The sequence below is a fragment of the Oryzias latipes genome, chromosome 4, assembly GCF_002234675.1.
Source record: "Oryzias latipes chromosome 4, ASM223467v1".
Classification (NCBI taxonomy): domain Eukaryota; kingdom Metazoa; phylum Chordata; class Actinopteri; order Beloniformes; family Adrianichthyidae; genus Oryzias; species Oryzias latipes.
In genome coordinates, this window is record NC_019862.2 from 14,040,150 (window position 1) to 14,051,876 (window position 11,727).

Sequence of the window (11,727 nt, forward strand, 5' to 3'; positions counted from 1 at the left end):
AATAGAGTAACAAAAAAAGTTGTCTGAGCAATATGTTAATAAATTGAAAGTTGAGTCATAATAAATGCTCCACATAAGATCCCTGTACAAGGAGTCCAAAGAATAATCAGGAAAGCAAACAACCACTCGGAGAGAACGTGATGAAGACCTTGCATCATCAAGTACTGTTTCAAAGAAAAGCAATACAAAGTAATTTTGGTTCATGCCAACATCTGGTGGAAATTTTACCAGTAGGATTCCCAGAAATCCCCTTACTGATGAAAATGGTGTTATGTCAAATACTTGTATTCATAACTTTTTTGGTACTTGTGCATTTGTGTCTGCTGCTGATCTGCCTATGGTTAGATTAGTGTCAGATTAGAGATGAGAAAATGTCGAAGCTATGGTTTAAATACCAATTAAGACAAAACTTCAGAACAATTTTTTGTAGTAATTCATTTAATCCAAATTACAGATGCTGGATAAGTTTGAATTATTGAAAGTACAATTGAATTAAAAAAACAATTTGTTTGTTCATTCTATTGTCACATTTCTATGCATATTTTTTCTTCTTCTTAGTGCCTTTTAAGTAAAATTATGTACGTTTTCTTTTTTATTTATTTAAAGTTTGGTATCGAGACTGATTCAAGTTGATTGAAGCATTTTCCACTTGATTGCTATATCAGCTGAGATGAACTCCAAGCTCACCAAGAAGCAGCTGATAACAATCTGCTTTCAGCTGGGAAATGTTAAACCGAAATTGCTCTACAAAGCAGCTCTATGGTTTCACTGGAGCTGCTTTCCATAAACACTGTGACAAGTCACCCACTCTGTCTGTGGGCTACAACTCCTCTGGATTTGTGTTTGGAGGCTACACCAGTCAACCAGTCAGACTGGACAGTGGGTGAAAGATGACCAGGCCTTTCTGTTCAGCGGAGAAAGGCTCAACACATATCCAGTCAATTAGGCTTCACATGCAGTGAAAATGGTCAGGAATAGTGGTCTTAATCTTGGGAACACATTGATTTTTGTCTATGGGAACAAACCAAAAGTGTACACCTATGCTGGAAAAGTAGCAAATTTTCTGGTCCCACAACATTACAATTTCAATGCTGAAGACATGAATGGCAAGGACTTGAACCTGACTGAATGTGAAGTTTACCTGGTGAAAAAGATGCGTTTTATTAAAAAAAAAAAAAACTAACAAAAACTCAAACCGTTCAAACATTTCAGAACACTGTTCAAGATCTGTTAAACCAGATTAAAATGCAAGTTATATTTATTTGCACTCTTTATGGGATTTATTAAGGGCAGAATAACTTAAAACAGTCAGCTTCTGCACAATGCAGTGTCTGAAAGTTTCAATGTAAAAGATTTGGAAGTGGCCATAAGGACTGGATGGTCTTTGAGAATTTAAAGGTAAGTTCTCTTTTGTGGTGATAAAAACGGTGCAAAAGTATTTAACCTCTTTCCAACATTTTCACTGTTTCTCATAAGTAGTTGTAATTTTACTGGTGTTTTGTCTGTACAACTTGAATGCACACTTTGAGAGCTAGCAAGCATTAGCCCTCTGTGTACCACTTGCTCATTTCCAGTTTTAGCATTAGATTTGAGATGAACCAAGAGTAAAAGGGTTTTAAAAAATGTAATGCTGCCATTAACTGCAAAATGTATGCCAGTGTGTCACTATAAGGTTAAATAGCACTTGGAACTTTAGTTTCCCCCCCCCAATTATCCTAGCAATTTTTGCATAGTAAAATGTTCATATTATTGAACTGCATGAAGTGTTCCCTCTGTTCAAGTGTTTCTTGTGTTTGATTAGCATTTTCCTTTTAAGGTCAGGCTGTATGTGGATGATGGCTTTATTAATGCAATCACAGGAACGTATTACACCAGTTTTAAAATCCTAACATTGGCTCCCTGCACTTTTTAGGATTAATTTTAAAGTTCTCTTAATAGTTTATAAATGTTTTTACGGTCTTGGGGCTTCTTATTAAACTGATCTGCTTTTTAAGATGTAAACCCTGATGGACCCTGCAGGTCCTCCCGCACTGGCCTCTTAGCTGCTCCGAAGGTGAGGACCAAAACACACGATGAGGCCTTATTCCACTACGGTCCATTAAGGTCCTCGCCTGTGGAACAGCCTGCGGTAGAACTTCGGTGCTGCAGAGACTGTGGAGGTTTTTAAGAAGAGACTCAAGATCCACCTTTTTAATATTTTACATGACTTTTCACACAATGTCCATTCTCGTCCCCCCCCCCCCCCCCCTCCAAACCCTAAACCTAAATTGATCTCAATTTACTTTTTATCCCTCCAGAACACCTAACCCTGACCCAAACCCTAATCCTAATCCTAACCAATCCCCCCCCCCCCCATCCCTACACCTAACTTAATCTCCATTTTTAGTTTTTATCCCTCCAGGTCACCGAACCCTGACCCAAACCACAATCCTAAACTTAACTAATTCCCCCCCCCCCACCCCCCCCACCCCCACCTTCCCCCAAACATTTTTTTCTTTTAGTCTTTTATTCTTTTTTTCCATTTATTTTCCCTATTTAATACATTTTTTACTTGCATAAAGACTATTATTATTTTATATACTACCCTTTTGTTTTGGTTGGTAAGGTAAAGGGCTGCCACGCAGGAATCCAGGGTTCAATTCCCGGAGGGGAATAAACAATGGTACTGGGGGCAATTACCATATCAATGTCGAGCACTTCACATCAGTTGGTGGGGGTCCTTCCTTAACGCTACTGCCTCCCGGGCGTGGCTCGTCTGCAGCTCCCCGCTCCCCCAGGGGTTGGGTCAAATGCAGAGAACAGATTTCGCACACCTAGGTGTGTCACAGAAAGTAGCACTTTCACTTTCTTTCTTTTTATTATTATTATATCCACATTATTTAAGGTTATGTTGTAATCATTTCTAATGATTTTTAATTTTTTAAGATTATTCTTATATATTATTTTATTTTATTATTATTGTTTTCTTATTTCCTCGTTGCTTATATTCTGATGTCTTTTCTTACTCCAGTGTTTCCTTTTAGGGATCCATTGCTCCGGGGTAATACAGGCTTCACCTGTAGGTGGTGCTGTTGCTGTGGTGCTCATTCTCATAGCTGGGGTCCTGTTCCATGGTCTATTAGCCGTAGAGTGAGCCCTGCTGTGTTGGGTGGGCACTGAGGCAATGACCCTTGTGGTCGGGCTGGGCTTTGGAATAAATGGATCCGCCTTATTCCGTTTGTGCACGACAGTACCAAGCCAGACTGTTTCTTTAAGCAGCAGTTCTTAAGTTTTTGTTCAAAGTTATATTGTGGAACTGGGTGGGAGGAGGTGTGCACGATTGTTCTGTGTTTTCTGTTTAATTAATTTTCATCTTTTATGACTTTTCATCTTTTATGACTGCTTTTATGTAAAGTGCTTTTTCACATTATTCTACCAATGCATTAGCTTGCTGAATGAACATCAATTCTTTTTACTTTATAAATTTACTTCGCACCTAAAATACGTAAAAGTAATGAAGTAATCTTCAACATCTCTTCATGTGTCTGTCTTTGTTTTTGTCTTTTATACTTTCAGTTTAAGGCTTTAACTTTAAGCTGAACTTTTGCTTTCGCTTCTGTCGAACGAGGTGGACCAAGGTCACTGAAAGCTTTTACATTTATTTGCTCTCAGCTTTCAACAAAGAAAAAAGGTGAGTCATTACATTTCTACCTGAAAGTCAGTATTTCTTGAATTGTCTAAATGATTTTTGATCTTGTTCGTTGTGACTGTTCTTACTTTACCTTGGTAAGGTTATTTAACTTTGGTAAGGTTTAGAGCAAATACTTGGATTTGTAATGGTTTGCCCAGTTGTGCACATTCTGAATTATTATTGAAGCAGGCTATGAGGAAAGGAAATTTTTTTCTGTTGTCATTTTAGTAACATTACTCCAGTTTTGACAAACCTCGCCTTTAACATTTATGAAATCCTGTCTGTGTGTAAAAGAAGAAAAGAAAAATAAGGGGGAAGGTGGTTTGGATTAGGTAAAAAATGTCTTAAATGTGAATTTGTGTCCACCGCTGTACTATTTATAGTTCCTATATCTCCCTCCCTAAAGACGGGAACGTTTCACAGCCATGATTTATATGGCAGTGTGAGCAAAAATTAGAAACCTCAGTGAAATTAAGGGTAGCGATTCATTTATTCAAGTTAAAAAGCTGGGTGTGTTATTATTTTATTACTAAATTCAAAGTTGTATGCATATTCTTTTCTAAATACCACACAAGACTTTGAGTAACAGTATATATTTTCTTTCTTCTCTTTTTAAGGTTTGTTGTTGACAGAGACTCAAAAGCTTAATCAACATTAACTCAGAGATGAACTCCAAGCTTACTGAGACGCAGCAGAAAGCAATCTGCTCTCAGCTGGGAAATTTCAAACTGATTTTGCTCTACAAAGCCAGCATCCATGGTTTCACTGGAGCAGCTTTCCACCAACACTGTGACAACAAGTCATCCACGGTGTCTGTGGGCTACAACAAATCTGGACATGTGTTTGGAGGCTACACCAGTCAACCGTTCAGTCAGTCTAGACAGTTTGTAAATGATAACCAGGCCTTTCTGTTCTCCTTCAGTGAAGAAAAGCTCAACACATATCCAGTCACTAATGCTCCATATGCAGTGAAAATGGACATGAATAGCGGTCCTAACTTTGGGAACACATTGATTCTTGTCTATAAGAACCAAAAAAAAGTGTACAGCAATCCTGGAAGTTTTGGAGGTCATCTTCACAGTAAATATTACAACTTCACAGCTGAAAAGATGCATGGCAATGACTTGGACCTGACTGAATGTGAAGTTTACCAGGTGGAAGGTAAGATTTACTGTTTAAAAAAATCCACACACAATTTTCATCTACTTGGAGTAAAATATGCAGAAGGCAGACTTCTGGAAAAAAAAATCAGCAAAGTTCAAATTTAAAACACAAAAAACTCAATGTGAACATCACAATATTAGTTCAACATGAGTTAAACTAGAACTTAAAAAATAATTTAACTAAAAATAAAACCTGACTGGAGAAAAAAACACCAACAAAGGCAGCTATTTTGTAGTTTTGTATTAAGTATTTATTTATTTATTTTGATCCTTTGTTTTTCTCTTTAACAGAATCCTTCCAGTTTGAAAACCCATGGAGGACATTGAATTGGAACTCTGAGTAAGAAACTATTCAAATTCCAAAACTTAACCCTTGTGCTATCTTAGATGACCCCACCCTTACATTGACGTGTTCTCCCTACCATGACAAAGGTGGATAAAGGTGGAAAGATTTCATGTATACATGGACACCAGTGAGGATCAGAAATCATTGAAGAAAAAAAGGTTCAGAGTACTGTCTAGTGGGTCTAGATGACCCAACTCCCAATGTTAAAGTGCCTAGGATAGCACAAGGGTTAAAAAAAAACCGGCAAAACATCATTGCAGTTTAAACACTTGTCAGAAAGTTTCAAATCTGTGAAATATTGTAAACAATCTAGAATAAAACAGCTGTTGCTTGTAAAAATAATAAAAAAATAATTTTCAGAATAACAATAGTTTTAAACGAGATTCTGTACATGCTCTTTATTTTATGCAGGCAAAAGAAGACGTTGATGGAGAGAATTGAATCCTACAAACCCTCGATCAGTTCCGTGTCTGAAGCACGGGTTTTACTTGTTGGACCAGTTGGAGCTGGAAAATCCAGCTTCTTCAATTCTTTCAAATCTATATTTAAAGGTCATATCACCAGCCAGGCCACACCTGGAACCTCATCTACCAGCGTGACAACACTGGTGAGTTATTGCCCCAAAACAGTAAAACACATAATTATAATTGTTCTTAAAAATAATTTATATTTATATATTTAATTTATATTTATTTATTTACAACACTATGCCAAAAATTTCAGGCAAGTGTGAAAACATTTGCAAACAAAGAATGCTCTCAAAAATGAAATCTTGATTTTTCTAACCATGTTTTTTAGATCAATTAACCAATTTGCAGAAAATGAGCAACAGAGAAATCTAAATCAGATCGATATTTTGAGTGACCATCTTTGGACTTCTAAACAGTTCCTGTGGATACACTTTATGGAAGGAAGTGAATGCACTCTCCAAACGCACACTCACAAGTACACTTGTGCACACTCACATGCTAGGAAAAAAAAACAACTTAAATATGGCGGCAACTGGGGGCCAAAAGTTTGAAAACTGAAGTACAACCTAATGTATATAATTTTTTAGTTGTTTGAGACTGAAAACAAAACACCCCTTGGTGGTGTAAAAGTAAAGTTGGAAGTCTGTTATAATTAAAACATTTTTTATAAAGCCTCTGCTTAGCTATATTCTGAACTTTTACTGTGCCACAATGTCACCAATTTAGATACAAATACTTTAAAATGAGGTATTTTTCCAACGGCAATTTAGTTAAAAATGTTTGCGATTAAAATGGATTTATTTGATATATTAATTACAGGTCGCGATTAATTAATAGCACCAAAAAATTGATCGCATGACACCACTACCAAAAACAGACTTTGAAAAAGTGAATGATAATTGCTGCAAGTTGAATATAACCTTTATACTTTCCTTTTTCAAATGGTCTGTTTTTTAAGTATCAAAACAAAAATTTTCACTTTTAAATCTTTTTTTCACCTTCAATTCTTTTTTCTTTCAGTTTTAGCTTGAAAACCTTCAGTTTCGGCTTTTAACCCTTTTCTTGTGGGTTTTAGATGGACTAGGGTGGGAGCTTCATGCTCAGTGCTCTTACTGACAGTGTAACCTTTGATATTTCAGTTTCAATTTTATTAATATAGCCCAATATCACAACACAATTTACCGTGTATTGATATTTATTTGCTAAATAAATATTTAACTCCAAACTAAATATTTAGCTAATATATATATCACTTGCCAATAAGTGAACTATCAAAATAAAAGCTAGATTTTGCTCTATCTCTAAACTGTTTCTCAACAAACTTGTCATTCATGCCTGTACTTACAATGATTCAAAATATGCCCAACCTGCTGGCCAAAAACATAGGACGAGCGGTTTTAATGCTGCACCGCTATGTCCCTCCCGCAGATGGTTGAGAGGGCACAGTAAGCATTTTTATCTAAAAGTGTTAAAATTTATCACATAGAAGCCAAATGAACACTTTTCTGAGCAATCCAAATATTGACCATAGACTTTTTATTAAAACCATAATACATGTTGACATACTTTATTACACAGTTTACTGTCCCATGCGATCAACCTTTTGTGTACACCATTAGTTTATGATCATGAACACCTCGTTGGCTAAATCTTTTATAGAGAGGTAATATATATATATATATATATATATATATATATATATATATATATAAAAACGCCCCTCTCACCCTCCGCGGGTGGTTTCTCCTCCAAGCTCGGGTCCTCTACCAGAGGCCTGGGAGCTTGAGGGTCCTGCGCAGTATCTAGCTGTTCCTAGCACTGCGCTTTTCTGGACTGAGAGGTCTGAGGTCTTTCCAGGTATCTGTTGTAGCCACTCCTCCAGCTTGGGGGTTACTGCCCCGAGTGCTCCAATTACCACAGGCACCACTGTCACCTTCACTTTCCATGCTTTCTCCAGTTCTTCTCTGAGTCCCTGGTATTTCTCCAGTTTCTCATGTTCCTTCTTCCTGATGTTCCCATCGCTTGGCACTGCCACATCCACCACAACGGCTTTCCTCTGTTCTTTATCCACCACTACAATGTCTGGTTGGTTCGCCATTACCATCCTGTCTGTCTGGATCTGGAAGTCCCACAGGATCTTTGCCCTCTCATTCTCTACCACCTTCGGAGGTGTTTCCCATTTTGACCGAGGGGTTTCCAGTTCATATTCTGCACACATGTTCCTGTATATTATTCCAGCCACTTGATTGTGGCGCTCCATGTATGCTTTCCCTGCCAGCATCTTACACCCTGCAGTTATGTGCTGGATTGTTTCAGGGGCCTCTTTGCACAGCCTACACCTTGGGTCTTGTCTGGTGTGGTAGATCTGAGCCTCTATTGCTCTGGTGCTCAGGGCTTGTTCCTGGGCTGCCAGGATGAGTGCTTCAGTGCTGTCCTGTAGGCCAGCCCTTTCTAGCCATTGGTATGACGTCTTGATATCAGCCACTTCAGTTATGGTCCGGTGGTACATCCCATGCAGGGGTTTGTCCTCCCATGAGGATCTGTCCTCCAGCACTGTATCCTCTGCTCTCCATTGCCTGAGACATTCACTGAGCACACTGTCAGTTGGGGCGTTGAGCTTGATGTACTCATGGATCTTGGATGTTTCATCCTGGATAGTGGCTTCTACGCTCACTAGTCCTCTGCCTCCTCCTCCATACAGTCTCATGGTGCTGGATTTGGGATGGAACCCTCCATGCATGGTGAGAATCTTTGGTGTTTTAACATCTGTGGTCTGTATCTCTTCCTTTGGCCATCTAATTATTCCTGCAGGGTATCTGATAACTGGCAGTGCGTAGCTGTTAATTGCCCGGGTCTTATTTTTGCCATTGAGCTGGCTTCTCAGGACTTGGCTTACTCGTTGGAGGTATTTAGCTGTTGCAGCTTTCCTTGTTGCCTGCAGAATTCCAAGGTACTTGTAACTCTCCTTGATGTCTGCTATTGTTCCGTCTGGGAGTGAGACCCCTCCTGTGTGGACTACCTTGCCTCTCTTTGTCACCATCCGGCTGCATTTCTCGAGCCTGAATGACATCCCAATGTCAGTACTGTAGATCCTGGTGGTGTGGATCAGGGAGTCAATACCACGCTCGCTCTTAGCATATAGCTTGATGTCATCCATGTAGAGGAGGTGACTGATGTTGGCCTCATTTCTGCCACAATAAGGTTGCATAGGTCTTTGGACAGCTCTTTGCTTTTACCCATCATGCAATGCTTCTTGTTTAACACCTTGCTAGTGAGAAACCTTTTTAAAAAGGCATCAATCAGGACTATACCAGCTGATATTACTTTGCACTAATAGGGGGCAGGTTAACCTTCTGAATACTGACAAATTCCTGCTGCTTTCTTTGCTTGCCAGAACTTTTTACCGCTCCCTTTCTTCATGTGTTCATTACTTATTCCCTGTGCCATTTCACTTTATTACACATAACTTCATTTATGGACATAAATGTTTGGATTTCTTTCTATGTGTGCATTACTTGGGTTGATGCCGACATCTGGTGAAAATTTCGTGTCAATTGCTCGATTAGAAATATGTTTTTTGAGAGAAATGTTCACGTGTTCGATACTTATTTTCCCCGCTGTATACATATATATAAATTAATTCTAACCACCTGGCAGTTTCGCAGCTACTCCGTGACACCTGGACGTGAAGGCAAATCTCTGCCCCTTGTCTTTTGTGACACCATGGGACTCGAGGCAGAAGAGAAGGCGGGGCTTAATATTGCTGAGATCAGTAACATCATTAATGGTCACATACCTGACCGTTATCAGGTAAAAGACTTGATTAGAATTTGTTGAAAAGTTGCGCTTTTAACAGTTTGGAACTATCCACTCATTCTTTCTTTTTAAACATGCAGTTCAACTCCTCTGTTCCTCTGCAATCAGAGGCTCAAGCTTTCCGCAAGAATCCAGAACTCAAAGACAAGATCCACTGTGTGGCTTATGTCATAGATGCCAGCAAGATCTCCATCATGTCCCAAAATATGGAAGATAAACTGAAAGCTATCCGCAAAACAGTCAACTCGTCAGGTAAGTATTAGAGTCCTTAATTATTGGCTGGACAAAGACATTTTTTTTAATATTTTTATTTCACATTGTTTGTAATTTTACCTGTTACTTTGACAACATTTTCTTGTAATTCTTTCAGGGATCACTCAGCTGGTGTTGCTCACTAAAATAGATGAAGTCTGCCCTTTGGTGAAAGAAGACATCACAAATGTCTACAAGAGCATATATATCAAGGAATTAGTACGGATTTTCTAACTTAAAAGAAAGAATGTATTTAACTCAGGTCTTCCACTCTCTAAAATCTCTTAAATGTTGTGTCATGTGATCCAGATGCAGGAGGCTTCCATTCGTGTCGGTGTACCTTTGTTCTGCGTTGTTCCAGTGAAGAACTACAGTGAGGTGCTGAGACTGGACACGACCATCGACATCCTGCTGCTCAGTGCGGTCGATCAGATGCTTAACCTTGTGGATGACTTCTTTGATGAGCACAGAGAATGAATGAGCAGTGATCCTCTTTAGGATCCTCAATCCTTATGTCCTTCTTATACATTCATGTACCTCTTTTTTGGGCTTCCTCTCTCTTTCATGAAGTTAGGGTTAAAAGTAAAGGGGAATTTTAGACCTTCATTTTTAGGGGTGATTACTTCTTCTCTTCTGCTTGATTAATGCAGACACCTTGTTAGTGGAGCTAGTTATTAAAATAATTATGCATTTTGTACAATCACCAAATTTGGCATGGATGTACCTTAAACTTCCCTCTTTCAGAAAAGCATGTTAACCATGAGAAAATTCAACATTTTAACATATCTAAAATATATGTATAATTTCTGTATAGTTTCTGGAGTGTTATGAATCTTCTATCAATATTTAGGTGCTCTAGTAGTGTTACGCCCTCTGCTAGAGAAACTGGGAAGTGTAACATTTTTTTGTTTATGAGGATGTCTGGGATGTCTCAGATGGGTGTCAATTTGCACAGTAAAAGTGAGGAGTTTGACACTTTAAGAAATTCCTACAAGACTGTTAAAGTGGCGTTTATATAAATACTTTGGGAGCAGTCCTATTTTTTTAAAAACAGTTTTTAACAGGCTAAACAATGGTAGATATGACAGGTTGATCTTTCCACATTACGCCTGTTTTAAGTTTAACCATGAGTTGGATTCTGGATTGTTTTTTTAACCATTTTTAGATGTATTGTAATATATTGGTAAGAAAATAGTTGTGGAAGTTAGTTAATATTAAGCCTCCATAGCTTTTTGCAGATTTTAAAGTTTTTTGACTAATTCTTGCAGGTTTATTGTTCCATAAGAAACCTGATATGGATGAGTCTAATGTTTTGAACCACTTTAGTGGCTGCTGTGTGGGGATCATCAAGCATAATATTTTAATCCAGTCAATGAATGATTCCCCAGACTTATGGAGGTCAGCATTGAGGAATTTCCAGTTTACTCTATCAAAAGCTTTGTCATCATCCAACGATAGTATGGTCATTTCCTGGTTTTTAATAGTGGCTTTGGCTATTATGTTAACAAGTCTGCGGACATTGTCACTCGAGTGTCAGCCTTTGATGAAGCAAGTTTGATCAAGATGGATTATGTGAGGAGTGATTTTTTTTTTTCTTATGTTCTCTGTGCTGGTGCTTTTCAAATAATTTTTACGTCTGCATTGATTAAAGAAATGGGGCTTGTGGGATTTTTTCTGGTTTTAGAAGAACAATTATCTTGGCTGAGTTCATGTTAGGTGGTAGTGATTGCCTTTCATTAATAAATGGGACTATTTTATAAAACGTTGGTGCCAGCTGTTCCCAGAATCCTTTATAAAACTCAACAGGAAAGCCGTCAGGGCCTGAAGCTTCGCTATTAGGCAAAAGTAACAGAGCTTCAAGAAGTTCAGACAACGAGAGCGGTGAGTTTAAGTTTGTGATTTGATCCATATTTAATCTGGGTAGGTTTACATTTTTAAGAAATGAGTTATGCTTTGCTCTGATGGATTGATCTGTGACGTGTATACATTTTTATTAAAGTCTTTAAACTC

The 11,727-nt window shown here is 38.2% G+C and overlaps 1 protein-coding gene across 1 annotated transcript; it reads left to right on the forward strand.

The window, feature by feature from the left end:
* The first annotated feature begins 3,506 nt into the window (after positions 1-3,506).
* LOC101165222 (interferon-induced protein 44-like) lies at positions 3,507-11,479 on the forward strand. The gene is made up of 8 exons (XM_023954262.1): positions 3,507-3,670; positions 4,288-4,831; positions 5,125-5,173; positions 5,591-5,786; positions 9,307-9,459; positions 9,546-9,717; positions 9,836-9,936; positions 10,027-11,479. Exons 2-8 carry the CDS (start codon positions 4,336-4,338, stop codon positions 10,192-10,194), a joined length of 1,335 nt encoding a protein of 444 aa, XP_023810030.1. The 5' UTR covers positions 3,507-3,670; positions 4,288-4,335; the 3' UTR covers positions 10,195-11,479.
* The last annotated feature ends 248 nt before the right edge of the window (positions 11,480-11,727 follow it).